This window comes from Camelus bactrianus, chromosome 9, assembly GCF_048773025.1.
Source record: "Camelus bactrianus isolate YW-2024 breed Bactrian camel chromosome 9, ASM4877302v1, whole genome shotgun sequence".
Classification (NCBI taxonomy): domain Eukaryota; kingdom Metazoa; phylum Chordata; class Mammalia; order Artiodactyla; family Camelidae; genus Camelus; species Camelus bactrianus.
The window spans coordinates 12,672,618-12,696,037 of NC_133547.1; the positions used below are offsets into that span (position 1 = coordinate 12,672,618).

Here is a 23,420-nt window from a genome sequence, read left to right on the forward strand (position 1 = left end):
CATGTCTTTTGAAGACTGGCCATCTCCTGGCTTTTCCCTCACCCCCGTCTTCTCCTGTGCCCTCCCTTCCCTGAGCCCCCACAGGATCCACCCCAGCCCCAAACTGTGGCTGTCTCTTCTTACTTTTCCACGTAAGGGTTCCTGGTGGTCCCCAGAGAATAGATGCTGCACAGCGTTCGGTAGCAAGAGACCTGGACGTCATCCACTGAGGGAAAGAGGGAGGGCGGGGGTCCATACCAGTCCTCCCCCAACCCCTTCCCTTGTCTCCAAATAATGGGTAAGAGCGGGGCCTGACATTAACTAGTTTTGTGACTTAACCAAGTACCAACCCTCTATTGAGCTCAGTTTCCCTATCTGTAAAATGCGGATAATGATAGCATCTTCCCCAAGGGGTTGTCCTGAGGAATAAATAAATTAATCCGCCGAAAGCAGTTGGAACAGGGCACACAGCTGGCACTCAATGAAGGCTAGTGGTTGCTCTTTCCTTGGAGAGAAGTCATGGATCTCTGATGATAGCAGTGGACACTCTCTCCAGAAAAATGCAAACATCCAACCCTGATTTCAATCTTGGTTATACCCCAAGAGGGCTAGGTTAAGAACCTCATCAATTTTACAGGGGAGGATGTAGCTCAGTGGTAGAGCACGTGCTTAGCATGCAGGAGGTCCAAGGGTTCAATCCCCCATCCCTACATTAAAAAAAAAAAAAAACAACACATCAACTTCATAAATGTCACGACACAAAAAGAGGGTAGGGGGACTGTTGCAGATTGAAAAGAGATGACAGAGATGAAACAACCAAATGCAGCAAGAGAAATGTCACTGAATTCTGAATTTTTAAAAAATCTAATTCCACTGAATTCTAAATTAAAAAAAAATCAAAGACATTTTGAGGTAAAAGGGAAATTGAGCTATTGTCAAGTTAAGTGTGATACTGACGTTGTGGTAACATGAGAGAAGGTTCTTATTCCAGGTGTTGCAGGCTGAATATTTAGGGATTAGGTGCTGCTGTGTGTGTGACTCACATTCAAAAGTTCAACAAAAAGTTTGTAGACACTTTCACCCCAAAGTGAAAGGTAAAACAAATGGGGTGAATGGTTAATAATTCTCTTCTACTTTTCTGTATGCTTTTAAAATTTCAAAATAAAATGTTGGAGCAGAGGAAGAACCCCATCCACGTGCTACTTTTCTTACTTTTATCCATTTCAAATAAGCAGTGAGCTGAGACAGGGCTCCACTGTCCCTCAGTCCCCACAGCCCATCCTGGATGCCTCCCCCAGGTATCCATCCCCCAGGTCCCTCACAGCCACTGAATCCCAAACTGACCTCGGCATCTCCTCCAAACCAGCTACTTCCTCCAGTCTGTGTCATGGAGACCCCCACTGTCCCCAGGTGCTCAGGCCAGGGCCTCACTCTGGATACCTCCCCTCCACGGCTATCTCCTCAGCCTCCTAAACATCTCTCCCACCAGCCCCTCCTGTCCTTCCCTGCCTCCACCATGGCCCAGGCCACATCCTGTAAGGTGTTTTGAGTATTTGAACACATATGTCATGACTCCCTACCAGGTGTTTCATCTTGCCTAGTTCTCACTGACAACAGCATGTTACACCGAGAATGCACCACGCCACAAGATCCCAGGCTAGGTCGCACACCATAGGTACCATTTGGTAAGACAAATACAGCAGACACTGCTAATTGATTCCCAATACCTGTTCTTACCTTCTTTCTGCTCTTTTCTTCTTCCTAGTAATAGACCTTCAATACCTAGCTCAACACATGATCTCCCAGAATAAAGGCTACCTTCCTAGTCTTCCTTGCAGTGACATGTGGCCATATGCTAAGTTCTGGCCAATAGGATTAGTGTGAGTGGCAGTGATGTTGGCCACTTCTAGGTTGTTCCTTTAAAAGAACTGAGGTGCTGTCATCTACTTTTTTTCCTCTCCTATCCGCTAGAATGAGGAGGTGATGGTGCACCATCTTGGACCGTATGGATAAAGGCAGTATTGCAAGGATGGCAGAGCAACAAGATGGAAGGAATCTGGGATTCTGACATTATGATCCACTTACAAGTAGACTGTTACACGAAAAAGAAATATTCTTCTATCTGGTTTAAGCTACAGCAATTTAGTGTCTTTTGTTAGAGCCATGGAACTAATATCCTAACTAACTCATTCTGTTTCCTACCAATTTACTGAGTTGAATGCACACTTTGCTCATAGCAATAAATCCTCTCAATAAATACACACTCCAACACCTGGGGATTCTCTCAGGCACACAGGGATGGGCGGTGTTGGCTGAACTGATCCCCTGACCCCCTGCCCTTGGGATCAGTAGCCCTTACGGATGACATCATCTCCAAACTGGTGCTGGGCGATGTGCTGGAAGAGGGTGGTGAGGACCGGCAGCAGGGCCACGGTGGTGTAGGTGAGGTTCTGGCCCACACCCTTCACCTGCGTGCGCGCCTGTGACACTTTGCCCAGCCGCAGGTTCTCCACCATCTTCTCGATGTCCTCTGAGGCGCTCTCAAAGAAGGAACGGAGGCCAGCCTTCACGATCTCAGGGCCGGACTTCATCACTGTCCTAGGAGGGAAGCGAGGGTGCACTGGTTCTAGAATCTGAGACTGGAGATTGCAGAGAGTCTAGGTGAACAGGGGCTGGGGGTGCGAACAGGGTTAGAATGGGAGTGGGCACCATGACATAGCCCCACCTGGCATCCAAGGAGCGTGCCAGGATGTGAAGACAGTTGACCACAGCCGGAGCATCTGTCCCTGGGGAGGAAGATGGGCTTGGGTGAAGGAAGGGTTAGGAGGACAGTACCTCCATATACATCCACCTCAACTGCTCTCTCTCTGTCCAACCTCACCTCTGCCCCAGCTGGACTCCCCTGGGACCTTGTCCTTCCTCATCCTGGCTGTGACCCCTCCGCCTGTCCCTCCCCCATCCCAGCCCTGACCTCTGGGCCGTCACTATCTAGTGATGCATCGGGGAGCTCCATGAGGGCAGAGCCCAGGACCATCCCAGTCACTGCCCTGCCCCCAGGACTACCCACTCCATGTCCAAGTCCAGAGGAAGAACACAGTGGTGGTTGTCCAAACGAAGACATGAACCTGGGCCAGACTTCTTCAGGGTGAGGTTGGTGATGAGGCGAAGGGAGGGAAGATTAGGGAGAAGGGCTCGGGGAGCACAGCTACTTACCAAAGAGAGAGACTCGGTGACGGACAAGAGCAGCAAGCTTGCAGAAGAGGCTGAAGAGAGAGGAACAGAAGGACAGGGGAAACAGGGAGCAAGGACAGCAAGAGGACACAATTAGAGTAGGAGGAGGTAGGATGATGGGGAAGAAAATGAAGGAGACAGAGGGGTGGGGAGGGGCAGGGAGATGAACAAGCTTATGGGTCACAGGCAGTAACTGGGATGCTAGGGGATGGAGAGGCTGGTCTGCCTTTCTGACAGTGTGACCAATTCATCCCAGTTTGCCTGAAAGTCCTGTGTCCTGGGGCACACCAGGATGGTTGGTCACCCTGGCCCTTCAAATGCAGGTAGACTGTCAGTGACCAGCACCCAGGACAGATTCCCTAAGGTCCAACGTTGGGAGGAAAGGATCCATGATTACAATGCTGTGAGGTCAGGGGGCTGAGTCCGAGAGTGCAGGGGGGCGCACCTGGTGATCATTTCCTTCTCCTTGTTGGAGGCGTGGCCACCACTGCCCAGCACCTTGGCCGGTGTGGACAGGAAGTAGAGGCAGTGGTTGGTGAAGTACTGTTTGATCAAAGGGAGCAGGATCTGGGGGCGTGGGGAAGAGATGAGGGTGATTGGGTGAAGGGCGGGGAGCGCTCACCCAGTCCCCAGCCCCGCCCCCCAGCTTCTGAGCCCACCTCTCACCTTGGCAAAGAATTTAATCTCCTGTTCGTGAGGGGACTTTTCCACTCGTCCACTGCTGACCACAGCCTCTGGTGGGGGAGGGTAAATAGGAGTCACCGAGGGTTCAAGGCCAGAGAACTCAGGATATTCTGATGGTAGGATATGATGGGAGATAACCTCTTGTTGTGAAGTCACCCCTGTTGGCCTTGAGATGAACCTCTCTTCCTGCTTTTCATCTGATCCCCCCAAATCCCTGATCAAACCCTTTCTGAGGCTGCAAATGGGGAGGAAGAGCAACTGGGGGGGCTGGAGGGGTAGGGCCATGGAATATCCCCCTCCTCACCTATCACAAGTCCTTTTCTTCCTATACTTAAAAATGACACCAAGTAAATATGGAATGAATGAATGAAACAAGAAGTTGATATAGACTGATTAGATTTAACTTTGTAGTGGAAATTAGTTTCAAACATCAACATCTTCATAGTAATAGTAATAATTCATACTATTAAAATAATAATGCTAGCACCACTGACTAAACACTTGCTATGTCCCTGGCACTGTGAGAAATGTTCTTGCACAATCTCCTCCCAACTTGGAGGCCTATATAGCTGGTCCCTCCTTCCCATTTTACAGATGAGGAAATTAAGGTGAAACAGCTTGCTCCAGGTCACCCAGCAAATAAGTGACAGAACCATGGCTGGTTATGGTGAACAGAACCCCCATTTCACAGATGAGGAAACTGAGGTTCAGAGAGGAGAGGGAATTGCTAGGAGGATGTGCAGCACGGAGGTTCAGCTTCCATGGAATTTGGGGTATGATGTATGAGTGAATCTTGCTGTGCCACTTGCTGGAAGGGAATTTGGGGGTTCCTGGGCGGCCCTCAAGGGGAATGCTGGGACTCTCTGGCGGAAGCTAGAAGTGATCACAGGAGCCCCAGCTGTGATTCTCAGTGAGATATGAGGCATCTGTGGGGCATCCCAGCAGCCTCAGCCTTCAAAATAGATTCAGAATCTGCCCAGTTCTCACTCTCTTCTTCTCCTGTCCCCCTCCCCAGCCTGTTCTCCCAGGAAGCCAGAGGGAGCCTGCGAATACAACTTGTGTGAACACAAGGCAGATCAGGGCCCTCTCTTGCTTAGAACTTTCCCGTGGCACAATGACACTCAGAGTAAAAAGCCACAGTCCTCATCATGGCCTGCAAAGCCCCCCATGATCTGCCTCTCACCCCTCTGACCACATTTCCTCTCACTCTCCCCCTGACTCACTCTGCTTCAGCCACACAGGCCTCCTAATACTCACACCAGGGACTGCTCAGAGCCTTTGCACTGGCTGTTCCTCCACCTGGAATACTCTCCCCAGATGACCACATAGCTCACTCCCCAGCTCCCTCAAGGTCTTCCTGGAATACTCTATTTACAATTATAACCTAATTTATCTCCTCCCCTTTCCCCTTTGGAGGGATAAACTAGGAGTTTGGAATTAGCAGATACAAACTACTATGTATAAAATAGATAAAAGACAAGGTTCTAACGTATAGCACAGGGAACTACACTCAATGTCTTGTAATAAGCTATAATAACAAAGAATATATATGTATAAAAATAAGTGGATCATTGGACAGGCTCAAATAATAACAAAAAAATTATAAACAATTTCACTGGCCCACATTCCCAATCCTCCTTTGCTGGCTCTAATGTCTTCTTCCCGTAACATTAAACACTTTGTAGCACACTACGTGATCTAATTATTTCTGACGTTAATTATCACCAAGGGAATGTAAGCTGCAGGAGGAGAGGGATCTTTGTCTATCTTTATCGTGTTCTCAACCCCAGAACAGCGATGATCAGGCACAATGATCAGATGAGGGGAGGAAGGAGAAACACCTGAACTGGGTCTCTAGGTGAAACTGTAGGTAGGGCGGGCACGGGGAGGGAATTCTCCGTACCCAGGTGGGCGATAAACTCCTGAGAAATGTCCATCCAGCGTAGCAACTGCTGCAGGAAGCCAAAGGCGAACCGTTTCTCAATGGAAGAAGTGTCCAATTCCATGTCCTTGAGACCTCTGTGTGCAAGCAGAGGGAGGGGTCAGCCCAGACGCAGGCCTGCGGGGTTTCTGGCCCCTCTGGAGTTCTACCTGGACTCCCTAGGCCCAGGCCCCGTCCATTTTAAACTCCTCTCTCTGGCACCGCCCCGCTCCCCAGGCCCCGCCCCCTCTCTGGCTCCTCCTCCGCTACCTAGGACTCGCCTCTCCTAGATTTTGCCGGGGTTCCGCCCACCTTCCCTGCCCCTCCCTGGTCAGGTTTCCAGCCCGCTTGCCTGGTGACCGCGTAGCCGTTCATCTGCAGGAACTTCAGCAGCTCCTGCGCCTTCTCCCGATCTCGTGCCTTCTCCTTGGCGGTGAGCGTGTCATAGGGAACCAGCAGGGGATGGGTCCCACCACCTGGGACGGTAAAGATCAGATATCAGGGGGGTTGGGAGGGTCCCAGGCCGCTCACTGAAGTGGTTCCTGCAGTTGAAGGTGTGCATGATTATAGTAATAAAGACTAAGGTAGGAATAACCAAAAAACTGCTTTCAGATGTTAGTCACATCCTCACCAAAACCCTACAGTAGTGATAATGCTGTGATTATCTCCATCGTACAGACCCAGAAACAAAGGTTCAGTGGGGTGAAAGCAATTGTTCAAAGTTGCACAACTCTAACCCATGCCCTTGTGACCCGTTGCCAGTGGCTAGAGGGCTGCGGAGAAGGGGGGCCTGTGCGGGGCTGGGATGGAGGACCTCACCCTTGGCTTCCAGCTCCTGCTTCTTCTTTCGCCCCCATGTGTTGTGGTAATTTTCTGCCAGTTGTTCTGCCATGGCCTGGGAGTGGATGCAAAAGTTCAAGGCCCAGATTTAGTGGATGTCCTCCTCCCTCAACAGTCACCACCATGTCCCCAAATAAAGGATCAGAAGTTTCACCTGCAGCTCCCGGGAAAGGGTAACTCCGCTGAGATCCGGGGGCTGGGGGTTGTAGCCTTCTCGCGGATCATAGGTCTGGGGGGACAAGGGAGAGATGGGGGGCTTGATGGGCTAGCAGGAAGCCCAGGCCTCAGCTTGATGTATCCCCACTACCTGGCCCTACACTGCTCCTCTGCACCCTCTCCTTAAGGCCCTGTCGCTAAGCCACCCTCCTCTCTTCTGCCCTTTGCAGTTCTTCAGACCTTTGCAGTTCTTCAGACCCAGGCCCTCTCCTGTCCCAGACCTCTCAGCCTTCTCCTGCATCCTGCTCCTGGCCTCCCCGCTTCCCCTGACCCCACCTCTTTTCCTTGGCCCTTTTCCCTCTAGGCCCGCCTCCTGCCTGGCTCCACCCTCTCCTGGCCCCGCCCCTTATTCTAGCTGCTCACCACCCCTCATGACCCCGCCCCCTGCCCCAGCCCCGCCTCCACCTGTGCACTTTGGGATATCTTCCGGGTTTTTTTCTTCTCCGTCTTCTCCTCCTCACCCTCCCTGGCTTTCTCTATTGTCCATTCCCAGGCAATCATGGCCTTCAAAGACTCCTTGATGGGCCAGCGGTAAATCTCTTTGTCCTGGGGTGGACAAGAGGGAGTGGAGTTGGTGGAATGGGGTTAGAGGGAAGTGGAGGTGGGAGCCCCTGGCTCGGCCTCACTGGCCTCCAGTGTCCCAAGAAGGGGAAAGCCCTGGCCATGTGGCCAGGAAATGGTCCAGTTCCAAATTCGAACCCAGGTCCTTGCCTGCTCTGTAACAGAGCCTCCCAAACAAACTCTCATTATCCCATATTATACCTGAGATTCAGAGGAGTTAAACTGTATAGTCAAGGAATTAAACCCAGTCTCTGACTCTTTCTAAGACAAGGGACACTAGGACTCCGAGGTCTAGGGGAGGCAGCCAAGTTTGAGAGAAAGCAAAGTACATGGATGGGGAGCCCTAATCCACAGATCCAGCTAGATCCAAGTCCATGAATTGGCCTCACTCCTCCCTAAACCCCCAAATTTTGGACCCCTAACATTGGGCCCCAAGCTTGTTCACCTTCTCTGAAAAGGTCTTGTAGGGCCTCAGCATGGGGTGGGTCTTCAGTTCCTCATCTATGTTCTCCCCATAGGACCAGTTGTTCTGAATCTGGAGGTGAAAAGGGGACAGGTGTGGGCAGTGCCACTACGGAGCTGGGATCAGGAGCAGAATGAGGGGTGGACAGCAGCCTGGGGGACACAGAGAGGGAGCCCTGGAGGGGCTGAGGGTTCCAGAGGAGGCTATGGGTCCCAGAAAGTGTTAGAGGCCCCAGGGAAATCTGGGAGGACCTGTGTCTTGGGGAAAGCTAGAGTCTTGAGGAAGGCTGGCAGGGGTGGGGAATTCTGGGGAGTGGAGGAACCTGATGCTTACCTTGTCGAAGGCCCACTTCTCATGTGTGTACTCCGCAAACTTGTTAATGAAAGAGTCCAGCTTCTCTGGGATGATCACACTATTGGGAGATGGGGTCAGCAGATGTTGGGGCTAGTCCCTCCTGCCACCTCTGAAACTTTCTCCCAGCCTCCAGGCCCAACCCCCACTCCTGCCTCCAGGTCTCACTTGAGGGTCTCCACAGGCCGAGGATCAAAGTTGCCTTCAGCATCCACCGTGGCCTTTTTCTCAGCCTTGGATGAGTATGAGGCGTCCACGTAGTCAGGGGGCAGGGCCCCTGCGATGGCGCATAGGCAAGGCATAGCCATGCGGTACAGCTCTGGGTCATACTTCTGGGGATGCCGGGGGGGGGGTTGTCACTGCAGGCTTGGCTAAGCCTTCAAATACTGGAGCCCCAGAATTTCAAACTCAATGCTCCAATCATCAGCCCTCTTCCCTGATCCCTCAAACATGAAGTATGGTCTTTCCCTGAAATCCAAGCCTTAGACCCTCCTGGACTCTCAAACCACCCTATACCCCTGTCTCCAAGCCCCATCCTAGAGGTTCATTCCCTCTTCCATAGCACCCAATGTGGAGACTCAACTCATAGATTCTCCTAGATCCAAACCTGCAGAAGTGCCTCCCTTCCCTAACTCCCAGATTTAAAGATTTCATCCTGGATCCCCAACTTTGGGTCCCAAACCCTGCAAACAGGTTTCTTTCAGAGCCCCTGGGTGCCCAGACCTTATGGGCCAGCGAGTCAAAGATGCCCCAGAAGAGTTTACGAGTGAGGTGCAGCTCTTCCTCCGAGGTGATCCCGAAATTGGCCCAGCCAGTGGGGAGGCAGTAGTACTTCCAACAACGCTCATAGTGGTTGGTGAGGAGCTGGGGGGAGCAAGAGGGGGACACACAAATTAGTGTGACACAAACAGGTGGCAGGCAAATGAAGAGCCAGAGAGGCCCAGGGGATGCTAGTGCTTTTGAATTATGAAGGAGGTGTGGGTTATGCAAATGATATGCTAATAAGGGGAATAGTATGCATATTACAAAGTGGTCCTGGACAGTTTATATAAATTTGGCACTCTAATTTAGAGTCATGATGGGCATTAAATCAGAGCTGGATTTGTCTGGTGCTGCTTTACACAAATAAGCATGCAAGATATTAATCCATGGGTAGGGTCGTGTGCAGACTGGCATATGGGTGGACTGAGCTGTGCGTATGTGAATTAACATGGCAGATACAAACATAGGCAGCACCCCATGCAAACATATGGTAATTGGAAAGAGGGCTCCACCATCCAATATGCAAATTTGAAATAGGGGCTGATTTAGATGTATTATGCAAAATAGTTACACTATCTGGGTTAGGGGTATCTCCTTATGCAAGTCAGCATGCAAATGAAAAAATAATAGGAGAGAGTGTGCAAATATTCAGGCTAGCTGTGGTACTGTTTATTCAAATAAACGCACTCGTTTGAATAATGAAAGGCTGGTGGTCCAAGCATGTGAATAAGCATGTTAATTAGAAAAAGTGGTGTGCTCCACGCAAATATGTGCTAATTAAAGTGGGGCCCAGCTCACTGTTAGGCGAATTAAACGCAATTAGGGAGTGTTAGAGGCACCAGTGACGCAAAGTGAATGTCCTAGGAATCCTAGTATGCAAATGAGAATGCTAAAGAGGTTTCTATGGGGTCCACTGCCCGCACATCTACAGGTTAACTGGCCTGGCCGGTGTGACACAAAAAAGAGCCCCATAGTCCGAGGGCGGAGCAAGCTGGTGGGTGGAGCATGGAAATAAGCACGCGGAGGACAACTTGTCCTCACCTTGAGCGGCATCTTGGCAAACTCGTTAAGGATGGGCACATCGAACACCAGGCGCCGCAGCAGGTGCTGCAGCATGGACGGGCGGATGTACCTGCGGTGGACGTGCATGGGGCGGGGTTATCTAACCCCGAGGCCCGCCCCACCCGTAGCCCCGCCCACCCAGTCCCGCCCCACCTGCAGAGCGCCATCAGGCATTCTTCGATGATGTCGCGCTGCGCCTTGGTGAGCGAGCGGCCGCGGGACAGGCGGTACACCGTGTGAAGCATGGAGTCCACCATGATAGCGCGGTGCTCGGTTCCCGCAAAAAGTGGCGCACACTTGGTGATGAGCGGCAGCACGGCCAGGCACAGGTAGCGGTTCAGCGCCAGCGCCATCTCTGTGGTGCTGAAAGTGGCCTGGGGCGCAGGGTGGGACCGTCAGGCCCTCTGTGCGCTCCAGGTACCTGCTCAGGACAACTCTGGGCAAATGACCCTGGCTTCTGATCTTCCCCCCAAAACCTGCTCCTCCCAGTCTCTACTACCCTTGGTTACTTTGGACTATGCAAAATTTCAAATACACACAAAAGTCCAGAGGCCAATTAATTACCCAGATTAGCCTGTTCTGCAGATATCCACCTTCGGCATGCTTATTTCCCCTCTAACCTCGCCTTTTTTTCCTGTAATATTTCATGTAACCCCCAGTCATATACCATTTTATCTAAAGATACTTAAACATGTATCTCCATTCAGACCACTACTTCCATTTAACATTCCATGTTGCCATTATAACACCTCATGGAATCTCTTGTTCATGGTCAGCCTTCTCTAATTGTCTCAAAAATGGTTTTGCATTTAGCTGGGATTGTTTGGATCAGGCCCCAGGAAGGTCTACATACTGTATTGGCTGACACCTGTAACTTCTCCCTTTCCTCCCCCCTTTTAAGGCTATTTATTTGCTGAAGAAACTAAGTCATTAATCCAGTAGAATTTCCTACATCTTAGCTTCGGCTGGTCGCCTCCCAGTGGTGTCAGCTAAGTTGTTCCTCTGCCTCTTGTATTTCTGATAAACTGGTGATTATAGATTCAAGACCCAGGGTTCTCTTTCCCAGTTAATGGCCAATAGTCATTTCTCTCATTTTAAGAAGAGACTTTTCTTGACCAAGTTCACTCGTCCAGTACATCACCATTCCTCTGCCTCCTCTGTCACCAACTTGTATTGACAGTCAACACTCACTGTCTCCAATACCTCACCTCCCAGGCTCTCTTAAACCCTCTCCAGTGAGGCTTTTGCCCCAACACCTTACTGAAACTGCTTCCTCCATTTGGCCAAACTCATGGTGAGTTCTCAGTCCTCATCTTACTTGGCCTCGTCACCTTCTGTTATTATTATTGTCGTTGTTGTGCATGGGTCTTTGTGTCTCCATGGTGCTGAGCCATCACTGAGAATTCTTTTTCATAACCTGAGGTACTGGAGATTTCCACCCACCCTTTCCCAGAACTCAGGGTTTTTTGTGCCTTCTGTTTTCTATCTCGATGATGGGGAGGGAGGATTATGATATGTACACAAGTTCAAAACAAACAAAAGTGCCAGCACTATTTCCATGACCCATCTCATACCCATGACCCACCTCACTCTGGAGGCCGGGAGGGTGGCCAGGCTACTCACCGTGTCCAGAGAGGCAGCCGCCCGCATGTCAGGCAGGAACCCCACATCCAGCACATGCAGCAAGAAGTCCTGGTTCTCGATGCCATACACACGGTCCAGGAAGAGCACCATGGATGCCTTGTGGTCCGGCACGAAGGAGGCTGACATCTTTGGCTGTACCAGAGCCCCATCTGTGGGCCGAGAGAGCAGTGTCAGGGCTACACCTGGGGCCCCTCTGCTTCCTCCCCTGTGTCACTCCCTTGCTGGGACCTGCTCCACACCTTTGCCCAGGGTGGGAATCTGCAGTGGGAGGCTGATGATGCCCACGAGGTCGTCCAGGGGCACGAGGGAGCGCAGGATGGCGCGGATCCGCAGGGCCTCACCCTTGCCGGCTTGGATTAGCTGGAGGGTGGAGGGGAGCATGTCATCCGGCACCCTGTGCCCCATTTGGTCATGCCCCCATTCCATCCCTTCCTGACCCATTGGCAGGTAGAGCAGGACTCCTTCTTGTGGCGCTAACGCTAGAACTCCCAGCCCTGATCCCCCTGCCTGTGCCTCTCCACTGCAGCCCTGGCCACCCCCGGCTCTCATTGTCTGGTCTCCTCTGCTGGACTGGGAGCTCTGTGAGGGCAGAGCCTGGAGCATCCCCTACCCCTGGCTTCGGGTCTCACATGCATCTCTGGTGCACAGCGTCCCAACAGGTCGATCAAGGCAGCGTAGAAGGACATGATGGCGTGTCCCAGATGCACCCGGTTTTCTTCAGGGGGCTCCTCACCAAAGCTGCAGGGAAGGCAGGTGGTGTGGCGGAGGCAGCAAGGGACTTGGGGAGGGCAGGTTGTTCTGTTGAGGACTGGGTAGTGGGGCGGGAGACTCACTGCTCCCGGCGCCGGTCCCTGCGGATGCCTGGGCCATCCCGCGCAGGGTCCTCGGAGATGCGGATGGCCTCTTCGATGGTGGCCAGCAGCCCTGAGCCGCCCTCTCCCCGCAGGGCAGGTCCGAAGCACTCGGGTTTGCGGATCAGCAGCCGCACCACCACATTGGCATTCTCCTCCACGCTCTCGCCTGGCAGCTCAGGGTCAGGAGGCCTTGTGAGCCCAGGGTCCCTCCCTGGGCAGCCCCCGCCCCTTCTAGACCCTGCCCTCACGCTCCCGCCAGGCCTGTGACTCGGGATGTAGGCCCCTCCCCTACCCCATGTTACTGCAGCCTCCTGCCTCACCGTTGACGAAGACAGCAAAGCGCAGGAAGTCCAGATAGCGTTCTCCACCGCAGGGGTTCCAGCCAATGTCCGGGTACCCTTTGGCCAGGAGCATGGGGCAACTTTGGAGGCCACAGCCCGCCAGGTAGGACACCACCTGGGGGCAGAGTGGGGCTCAGCCAGAGGCCAGACCCACACCACCTTCCTCCCCAAGGCTCAAGTCCCTGCCCATCCCTGGAGATCCAGTCTGATTATTTCTGGATCCCTCCGCAAACAACCCTGGACCATTGCAGCCGCCTCCTCCCTGGGCTCAGTGCTCCCCTCAACCTCCTGTCTATCCCACACACACAGCGAGAGGGACTCTGCAAACACCGTGGTGTCATCTCACTTGGGGTAAAGCCAGAGCCATCGCTGTGACTCACAAGATCCTCCACACAATCTGCCCGTGTCACCTCCCTACCCTCACCTCCTAGCACTCACCCCTGTCTCCCTCTGCTCCAACCACGCTTGTCTCTTCACTGTTCCTCAAACTCATGAGGTTCACTCGTGCCTCAGGGCCTCTGCACTGGCCTTTTCCCTGCCTGGACTGTTCTTCCCCCTCATGTCCATATGGCCTCCACCTCCTTCAGAGCTTTGCCTGAATGTCACTTTCTCAGTGAGACTTTCTCTGACCCCTCTTGTCTAAACTCAGACACCCTTCTGACTCTTGATATTTCTCTTTCTTGCTCACGTTTTTGCTTCCTTAACATTCATCACTAATATACCATATATTTGATTTATTCATCTTGTTATTAACATCTTGTCATTATTCCTCTTGTATTATCTATCCCCCCAAGTAGAATGTCAGCTTCAGTAAGACAAGGATTTTTGACTCTCAATCACTGTCATACCCCTGCTGCCTTGGACAGGGGTATGACACATGGTAGGTGCTCAGCAAATATGTGTTAAATAAACAATACTGTACTAGCGTGTAACTGTTAGAGAGTGCTTACTGCTTTGCCATTGCTTCCATGGGTTGACTCATTTAATCCTCAGAACAACTATATGAAGTTGTTTCTATTATTATTTTCATTCTACAGAAGAGGAGATAGAGGCCTGGAGAATTAAAGTCCATTGCCTAAGGCCACACATCAAGGGAGCAGAGCTGCAGGGAAGGCAGGGACAGGGAGTTGAACCCTAGTTGCTGAACTCCAGGGCCCATGCCCTTCACGGCAGGGGGCACAGAGGGCCTAGGCCACATGGCTGGGGAGGGTGGGGCCTGGACTTGCACTCAGCCCTAGGAATGAGTGACTGGGTCCTGTTCCTTCCCTGCAAATTATTCCCCATCAGATTCAGTCCTGAACTGTGCAGAATGGCACCCACAAAATGGGTCCCAAGTCAGCAGGTTCCCCAGGGAGCCAGGTAGGGGCCAGCTCTCCCCTCTCCACACCTTCTCCAGGTCCTGCTCCTGCAACGCCAAGGCCAGCTCATTGTTGTCAATGACAGAGGCAGCTGCCACATCCAAGGGCGTGGAGCCCTGCATTCCTGTGGGGGTGAGAGGCAGTGAGAATGTTCTTCAGAGGTGCAGAGCTGACTACCTCACTTTGGTTACCTTGCCTCCTCCAGGAAGCCCTCCTTGACCACCTATTTCCCAGCCTGGGTCAGGTGCCTCCTCTGGCGTGTGCTTTCCCATCCCAGGCCTGACCACTCCAGGCCATCACTGTGTGGGATGGCTTTGTCCTCCCCACTCCACTGTGCACCCCATGAGGCCCAGACCCAGGGCTGTCTGGGTATCCCCAGCACTGCTCACTCCAGGGCCAGATCCAGGGTGGGTTGAGAGAGAGTGTTTGTTGAATGACTAAGTGAATGAGCCAGCAGAGGGTGGGGCCAGCCTGGACAGACTATCAGGAGTGGGTTCAGGGGCCCTCACCCAGGCCGATGCCGCTATTCTCCAGCAGGTAGCTCAGGTGGTCAAACATGGAACGCTGGTTCTGCCGGCTGATGCGGCAGAAGTAGCAGAGGAAGCGGCAGCAGCTGGTGACCATCTTGGGGAAGCGGATCTCCTGGGCGGGCAGGGTGGATCAGTGGTCAGTGCCTGCCCTCCATGGGCCCCTCCCCTGAGCCCCCCGGCCCATGCAGCCCCCTTACCTTGGATTCGCCACCCCCGAGGACGTTCACCATGACTTCCATGACTGTCTCGTGCATGCCCAGCGCCCGCATCAGGTTCGGGTGTTGGTAGAAGACTTTGTTGTTCATGATGTTCCTGTGGACAGGTAGGGCGCATTGGGTAACTGGGTCGGGGGGCAAGTGCAGGGAGAGCCCCTGGACCCTTGGGGGAGCCATCATCCTTGCTGTGATAAGAGTTACCATTTACTGAGCTCTCACTCTTGTGCCCGCCACTGTCCCCTGTACAGATCTGGACTCATTCAATCCTTTCATCCAACTGGGGAGGCAGGAACTGTAATTATTCCCATTCCACAGACAAGGAAACCAGTCAGGGAGCCAAGGTGGGCTCCCCTGGGTGGAGATGTTTATCATCTTGCACGTTGGATCCCCAAGTGCCTAGAAAAGGCCTGGCACACAGTGGGTGCCCAATAGATGTTTGCTAAAGAATGAATGAGGCACACGTGACACTGAGTGACTGCTCGACTATTATTATTATTACTATTATTATTATTATTACCACTACATGCGTGGTGAGGTCCCGGAAGCTGTACCACGACTCTGTGAGGTGGGCAGGGCTTGTCCCCAGTTTAGAGATGAAGAAACTGAAGCTCAAAGAGAGTCAATCTTGTGCCAAGAGTCATAGGTGAGTAGAAGCTGTTACCTCCGGGGTGGGTGGAAAGGTAAGGGGAGGGGAGATTACCCAGGGAGATGGGCTAGCTGCTGGGAGGAGGATGCCACCCCAAGGCTGGGGCAGAAGTAGGGGGAGGGGACAATATTGCACCCAGATAACATGGGGGTGGGAGAACGAGCTGGAGCCCGGAAGGCTCCCCTCCCCTCCCCTAAAGTTGGGGGAGGGGAGGGGACTCACCCAATGCTCTGGATCATGAGGTTTTCCTCCTGGGGGCCCATCTGCACGATAAGCAGCGACCGGATCTGGCCGAGGCACTCCAGCAGGCTCATGGTGTCCTCCACGGAGGATGGTGAGATGGTGTAGGCCCGGGGCAGGGCGCGCAGCAGCTCCCCGAGCCCATCGTACTGCCGGTGCAGGAGGCTGAACATGGCCCGTACCAGCTCCGGGCTCTGCACAAAGTCCTCCTGGGCCCAGCGCACCACCGTGTGGGACACCAGCTCTTGCAGCGACTCTAGGAAGGGGACACAAGTGTCGGAACATTCTTCTGGGCCAGGGCCTTGGGCGAGAACAATGCAAATGGGGCCCCTCTTTCAAGCTGGCTTCGCAGTTGCTAACGGCCCCCACCCCACCTGCCAGGAGTGGGCAGATTCTGGCAGATTTTGTTCTATTGCCCTCAGAGTCTCCCTGTCCACTTCACCCTATTTCCAGGCCATAAGGGCCTCCTAAAAGCTTCAAGAGGAAAAGGAACTTGTATCACTGCAAAGTACCAGGGCACTATTATGAGCTCAGTCACAGTCCCATTTGTTCTGTGAAAATACTGCCAATTTTTCAACAAGGGAGACAACAGACATAAAGAAAAATTGTGAAGACTTTGGTGTCATTTGAAAATGATGTCAAAATGAACTGTTTTATTTTCCCTAGTAATCTCTTTGCGACTCCTATCTTGCATTCAGCATCCATTTCTCTCTCTCCCAATGTTTTTTCTTCCCAGGATTTCTGGGAGAGAAGATAGATGTCTCCTGTGTCTCAGGGTTAGAAGAAACCTTTATGCACTGGCATTGCATGACGCTGTCAATTCATGATCTACCTTCCTTACATCCACTCTCCACAATCTGGATTTATCACTTTGGACTTCATATTTTGCCTCTCTTCTCCTGCTCATTCTGCTCCAACCACACTGGCCTCTAAATGCATCTCACATGTTCCTGCCTCCGGGCCTTTGCACTGGCTGTTCCCTCTGTAACAATCATCTTTCCCCAGATCTTTGCATGCCTCATTCCTCAACTCTAACCCCCCCATCTTTGTCCCTCTCTCTTCTCTCACTAAGTTTTTACTTTTCTTCTTAGATGACCCACGGCCACCTGACATCATGGTATATGTATATTTGGACATTTTGTAATATTCTAAACTCCTTGAGGGCAAAGACTTTTATTCTTCCCCCTACTATAGTCCCCAGCCCTACCAACAGTGCGTGGCCCAGAGTTGGCCCAATAAAAGATTCTTGAACGTTATAGGATAAACCCTGTACAAAGTCAGGGACTCTGTCCTTGTTACATGGGGCTAATACATAAGTTTGCACAATGACCCATTGGCCAAACTACTTTTATCATGACTGCTTCTCTAATCCCTCAGCATAGTAATCATTCCACCAAGAAATAAAAGAAAAACAAAGAAAATCCACGAAGACATAGAAGCCACAGTGGTGCAGGAGTTGCCACCATCCCAAGGTTGGCATATGTCTCTGCTCCGTGTGCCACATTATTCCACATTATTCACACATATGGTGAAGCCCCCATATCTGGACCACACCTCCGGCATGTCTCCTCTCTTGCCCCACTCTCCACCCCTCTTCTCTCATTGGTACTCATTTACCCCTCCTTTGTGCTACTCCTTGTGGCCTGTCTTGGACCCAGAGGCTCCCCAAGCACAGAGCTTCCAGCCCCACCCCTGCCCCCTCCCTGGTGGCCTCAGTCCTTACGGGGTTTGTGCTCTTCAGCAGGTGCCTCCTCCTCGGGTTTCTCCTCCTTCTTCTTCACCAGCCGCACTTTCTCCAACAGGCTCATCAGGCGGGCACCCAGGGTGGTTTCTTCCTCTGGTTCTTCCTCCTCCCCCTCCAGCTGAATTCCTGGAGGTGGTCCAGAAGGGAGGGCATGTCATTCATCTGTTTGCTTATTAATCTGCTCAGTAATTTACTTCTTTATTCACTCATGGGTTCATTCATTCATTTCTCACTCATGTGTGCATTCATGGGGTTTTTCATTTCTTTCTTTATATGTTCCATATGTTTGTTCATTTATTCATTCCTTGAATCACTTGTCTTTTATATCAACTATTGCAAGTATCTTCAAAGAACTATAGAAAACTGTGTCTAAAGTATTAAAGGATGATGACAATGGCTCATCAACTAGAGAATATTAATAAAGAGGTAGATAATATTTTTAAAATAACCATATAGAAACTGGAGTTGAAAAGTACAATAACTGAATTTTTTCCAAAAACCACTAAAGGGGCACAACAATATATTTGAGCTGGATGGAGAAAGAATCAATGAACTTGAAGGTAGGACAATAGAGATTATCCAGTCTGAAGAAAAGAAAAATAAAAGAATGAAAAAAACTAACAGAACCTCAGAGACCTGTGGGACACCATCAAGCGTATTAATATATGCATAATGGGAGTCCTAGAAGGCGAAATGAGAAAGGGGCAGAAAAATAATGGCCCAAAATACCAGATTTTATGAAAATATTAATCTATATACCAAAGAAACTCAACAAACTCAAGCAGGATACATTCAAAGAGCACCCCACCTAGATACATCATACTTAAACTATTTAAAGGCAAAGGCAAAGGGAAATTTTGAAAGCCAGCCAGAGAAAAGTGACTCATCACATATAAGAAAATTTCAGTAAGATTATCAGCTGACTTCTTAAAAGAAACAGTAGAGGTCATCCATCCATGCCTCCAGCCATCCTTCTTTTCGTCCATCCATAGCCAGCCAACATCTCTTTACCCATTTCTTTATTCATTCATCCTTCTATCCATCAATTCAGACACTCATCCCACCTATAGCCATCCATCCATATATACATCCACCCAAATACCCATATAAATATATCCTTCCACTCATATTTATCTGTTCACTAACATGTCTATTCATTCATTCATTCAACCAACAGTTACTGTACAAATACTATAGATATTTAAGAACAGGAAGTCTTAGGGAAACTTCAAGAGAGGTCTCAAGAGAAAGTTTGGAAAGAGGATTCTCTGATCTCCTCTCTTACCACAGTGTGTCAGCAGGTCTTGATGAAATTCGAGTAAATCCTGTCGGATCTCTTCAGGGAGAGGACAATCTTCCTCATCCTCACTATCTTTGAACTGCAATAGCATGTTGATCTAGGGGAAGGTCAAAGGTTAGAATGAGGGTTAGAGACCTTAGAGCAGAAACTATGATGTCAAGGATCAAAGATCCAATTGTGAGTCCTTGTCTAAGATCATGAGTTAGTGAAGAATATCTGGGAGACTAAAGGTTCGAAAGGAGTCAGGGTCAGCCTGGGATGACTCAGAAGTCTGGCTCAGAAAGAAGTAAGAGGGTAAGAGATTAGATATCAAGGGGCTGGGGTATATAGCTTAGTGGTAGAGCACATGCTTAGCATGCATGAGGTCCTGGGTTCAATCCCCAGTACCTCCTTAAAAATAAATAAATAATTAATTTTTTAAAAAGAGAGATTAGTATATCAATAGGGTTGGAGGTCAAGCACAGGTTTGGAGTTGAGTGCCATCAGTGATCAGAGTAGGGGGAGAGGTTGAGGTTGGGGTTTAGACAGTAAGGCCAGCTGGGGTCAGGGGTCAGAGGACCTGCTCCTGGGGTGGGGAGCGGAACTCGCGAGTACGTCGGGCAGTCTCAGCTGCAGACATGGTGAAGGATTTCATGAGGCTGCCATAGCGGTCCCGCTGGTTGGCTTGGAGTTTGTCCACATAGCGCTCTGCAAAGGCTGCCAGGGACTCCACACGGTGCTGCAGCTCTTGGTCACAGAAATACTCCAGCAGGTGACACATCTGTGGGATAACAGCAGTGCAGTAGGAGGGATGGCGGTGAGACCATCAGGATTTCCTTGAACTTTTCTTGCTTTCTTTCCCCACCCCATGGCCCTGCCCTGGTCCAGCCACTATTGCCTCTTGCCTAGATCCTTAAGCCAGCCACCTCCACGGTCTCATCCCTCCAATTCACCTCCCACATGGAAAGGATCATTCAAAGCCAGTAGCACTCCACTGCTTTATGCCATTCCACAGCTCCCCTGCTGCCTTGGGACAAAGTCCAGACTCAAGCCCCACCAGACCCTGTATCTACTAGCACAAAGCAATAGAAGCTGGAAAACAGGAGGAACCAGCTCACCTGTAACTTCACAGACTCTGGCAACTTCATCTGGAGCAGCCCCTCCTCCAAGTATTCTTCTTTTTCCCCTTCTGCTGTCTCCTCTTCCTCTTTTTCCTCATCTTCCTTCTCCTGTGCCTCTTCCTCCTCATCCTCCTCCTTCTCCTCCTCATCCTCCTCTTCCTCCTCTTCTTCCTCCTCCTCCTCCTCCTCCTCTTCTTTCTCAGTGAATACTTCAGGCTCAATCATCTTCAAAATCTGTTTCACATCCTCATCGCCAAAGATGCCCATCACCTGCAGGACAAAGCCTGGGTCTTTCACTGTGGCCTGCAAGGCTTCCATAATCAAGTCCCAGCCTCATTCCCCAGACCTGCTTCTCCGGCACAGGCCAGATTCATCCCTACACTGGCTGGATGATTCCTCCCACAAACAAGAGCAGCATCCCCCTGCCCTGCCATCCATCCTCCTTAAGATCCCCCCAGATCCACATCCTGTGTCCCACCTACATGGCCCAGACCACATAGTCAAACATGAGCATCCTGCACAAGTAAGTGTCCTTTCTCCCAAGTTTGGGTATATGTGACTCTGGAGCAGGACACACCCTACACCTGGTAGAGGCCCTCATAACTCTCAGCATATGCCAGCTTTTGGTCAAAATAATGAAGATACTAACAGATGGAAGGAGAGCAGGTAAATCAAAGGGAAAATAATGGGGAAAGAGAGAGAAATGGGTGAATGGGGGAGGACTGGGTGGATGAATTAATAGATGGAATCGTAGAGGTTTGAAGGAGAGATGGATAGATGGGTGGATAATGGATGGAGAGACGAAGGTAAAGGTGGAAGAAGAAATAGTGGGTAAATGGATGACAGGATAAATGATGCATAGATAGGTGGGTAGGTGAATAGATGGTTTGATAGATGCGTGAGCAAGTAAATGAGTGAATGAATAAATAGATAAATGGGTAAATAACCAAGCACTGGGGTAGGATGGATAGATGGACAGGTTTGTGTATGAAAAGCTGAATGGATAGATATATGGATGAGTCATTAGATGGGTAGATGAATGAAAGGGTACATGAAATAAACAATGGTTGGAGAATGGGTGGAAGAGTGGGTGTAGATGGTTGGATGGATTGTAGGTAGGCGGGTGGGTCTTCATCGATATTGATACAAAGATGCATGGATTGATGGACAGGTAGGTAGAAAATGGAGGAATGGATAGATCTGTAGATGGGTGGATGAATGGATGTGTGGATGAATGGTTGCACAGGGGGAAGGAGGATGATGGTTGGATGTATGAAGGGAAAGACAGATTAATAAATAAGTGGATAGGTGAATAGATGAATAGTGAAATGGATGTAATGATGTATGAATGACTGGAAGGGTGAATGAACAACTAGATTGAAAGTTGGATAGATGGACACACATGTGGATGAATAGATAACTGGGTGGAGAATGGAAGGATAAATAGATGGATGGACTTTTGGATAGGAAGATGGGGGTGTGTTTGAATGACTAAACGGATGGATGGGAATGTGGGTGGAGAGTGGATGAATGATGGCTGGTTGGATGGATGAGTGGAAAGAAGGAAGAGATTACTAACCAGATGAATAGACGACACATGAATGGATGGAAGGAAGAGTGAATGATGAGTAGATGATAGCAGGATAAACTGAAAGGTGGAGGGTGTATGGATGGACAGATGAGTAGGTGTTTGGAGGCATAATAGGATGGGGAATGTACATATACATGGATGGATGGATGGATGAATGGATGATTGGACGATTTGGAATGTGGAAGAGGAATGCGACAGAGGGGAGCAGGAGGAAACCATTACCAGCAGGGTGGATACAAGCTTGAGCACCGGCACAAACTGGAATTCCACAGAGCCCCCAACAGGGTCGCGTGCGTGCTGCCCACCATCTCGCACTGCCTCCCCCAGCATTCTTAGTGCTTTGTCCCGCAGAACCTCCAGAGGGATGCTGGGGCTGAGGCGGGCTGGGGCTTCTGCCACCCCAACAGCTGGCAAGGCAGCCACGAAACAGGGGGATGAGAAATGGTGTGGAGGCCGCAGCGAAGTGGTGACGCCAACGCCAGGAAGGCCGTGGTGGCGGGGACCATTATCCGCTCTTTTTCCAGGTGGGAAGAGAGTGATGGCGCGGGTCTCAGATGTGAGGGGCACGATGTACTCAGAGAGCATGGAGCGGCGAGTGCGGCAGGCACTTTCGAGGTGGATGCTGATGAGGAGGTCGTAGTAGCCTGCACGCAAGGGGCCGGGCAGGTGGGCATCCTCCAGGGCGTGCAGCAGCTGCGCCTGGTCCACGTGGCTGCACAGAGCATGCGCCACGCGGTTGTTGCCCAGGGCGCACACAGCGCGGTAGAGGCGGAGGGTGTGGGAGTGGAACCGCTGCAGGTCCAAGCGCTCTGACAGCTCCAGGATGTCCATGCATCTGAGGCGGAGATGGACCACAGACAGGGACAGAGTGGGTAGAGGAGGGGGGAAACACACACAGACCAGAGAGGCAAAGAGGTGCTCGGGTTAGTTAGTGTTGGCGGCCCAAGCAGGGAATCCCAGTGTTCTGCTGGGTCAAGGTTCTCTGAGATCTGTGGAGCTGAGTGGAGGAGCCTTTTAATGGTTCTGGAAATCTCTAAATGGTCTGGGGGCTCCCTGGGATACATCTGGGATCTCTGGGATCGTCTGGTACTTTGGGGTGTCTGAAGAGTCCATGGAAAAGATCTGGTGACCCTGAGATGCATCTGGGGTCCCAGATTGGGTCTGAACCCCTCCTCTGGCTAGTCTGGATACCCTGGCTATATTTGAGCACCATTGTAAACCCCACCAGGACAGGACATTTCTGCCTGTTTTGTTTGCTTGTTTGTTTGCTATATTCCCAGCGCCTAAAAAGGACTTAGCATATAGTAAATGCTTGATAAATACTTGTTGTACGAATAAATGGGTGTATCTGGGGCCCCTGGGTATGGGACTAAGTCCTCTCAGGCAGATCTGAGCCCCCTGAGTTATACAAGAGCATTACAAGAATGTTGATTCACAAGAGCTTGGTGTCTCCAGCCTAGAATGCTGCTGTCACATAGGAGGAGCCCAGAGCTATTTGTCAGACAAATGAATAAAAGAAAGACGAAGCATGTCGGAAGCCTCTTGGTGTGAGTCTGGGGTCCTGGCCATGTTCAGAGTCCTTAAAAGCTCTCCTGTCACACATGTGAACACTCTCTAGCCCAAGTGTGTCTGGGTCCCCGGAGTGGATTAGAGATCTCCAGAGATTTAGGGATACATCCAAAGTCTCCCTGGGTATGCCCGAGAGACCCCAGGCCTCTCTAAGTAATGTCCAAGACCCTGTGAGGTGCACTTGAGGCCCCTGGAGTGTCCTGTGGGCTCCTTGATGT

At 51.0% G+C, this 23,420-nt stretch overlaps 1 protein-coding gene across 4 annotated transcripts in view; it reads right to left on the reverse strand.

The window, feature by feature from the left end:
• The window catches only part of RYR1 (ryanodine receptor 1), a 106,398-nt gene that overhangs the window by 50,915 nt on the left and 32,063 nt on the right, over positions 1–23,420 (reverse strand). For all 4 annotated transcript variants that reach the window (XM_074369713.1, XM_074369711.1, XM_074369712.1 and 1 more), the window contains exons 34-64: positions 21,856–22,468; positions 20,040–20,312; positions 19,502–19,702; positions 18,928–19,039; positions 17,622–17,768; positions 15,881–16,154; positions 14,995–15,109; positions 14,777–14,909; positions 14,297–14,391; positions 12,889–13,024; positions 12,548–12,734; positions 12,344–12,452; positions 11,954–12,074; positions 11,694–11,863; positions 10,224–10,444; positions 10,050–10,140; positions 8,970–9,110; positions 8,415–8,578; positions 8,229–8,307; positions 7,878–7,967; positions 7,277–7,417; positions 6,810–6,884; positions 6,635–6,710; positions 6,168–6,291; positions 5,798–5,913; positions 3,877–3,944; positions 3,656–3,777; positions 3,193–3,242; positions 2,705–2,765; positions 2,339–2,577; positions 124–205 (exon numbers count right to left, since the gene is read on the reverse strand). In XM_074369713.1, coding sequence (XP_074225814.1) covers positions 124–205; positions 2,339–2,577; positions 2,705–2,765; positions 3,193–3,242; positions 3,656–3,777; positions 3,877–3,944; positions 5,798–5,913; positions 6,168–6,291; positions 6,635–6,710; positions 6,810–6,884; positions 7,277–7,417; positions 7,878–7,967; positions 8,229–8,307; positions 8,415–8,578; positions 8,970–9,110; positions 10,050–10,140; positions 10,224–10,444; positions 11,694–11,863; positions 11,954–12,074; positions 12,344–12,452; positions 12,548–12,734; positions 12,889–13,024; positions 14,297–14,391; positions 14,777–14,909; positions 14,995–15,109; positions 15,881–16,154; positions 17,622–17,768; positions 18,928–19,039; positions 19,502–19,702; positions 20,040–20,312; positions 21,856–22,468 — 4,626 coding nt within the window. The remainder of the gene's footprint in view (positions 1–123; positions 206–2,338; positions 2,578–2,704; positions 2,766–3,192; positions 3,243–3,655; positions 3,778–3,876; positions 3,945–5,797; positions 5,914–6,167; positions 6,292–6,634; positions 6,711–6,809; positions 6,885–7,276; positions 7,418–7,877; positions 7,968–8,228; positions 8,308–8,414; positions 8,579–8,969; positions 9,111–10,049; positions 10,141–10,223; positions 10,445–11,693; positions 11,864–11,953; positions 12,075–12,343; positions 12,453–12,547; positions 12,735–12,888; positions 13,025–14,296; positions 14,392–14,776; positions 14,910–14,994; positions 15,110–15,880; positions 16,155–17,621; positions 17,769–18,927; positions 19,040–19,501; positions 19,703–20,039; positions 20,313–21,855; positions 22,469–23,420) is intronic.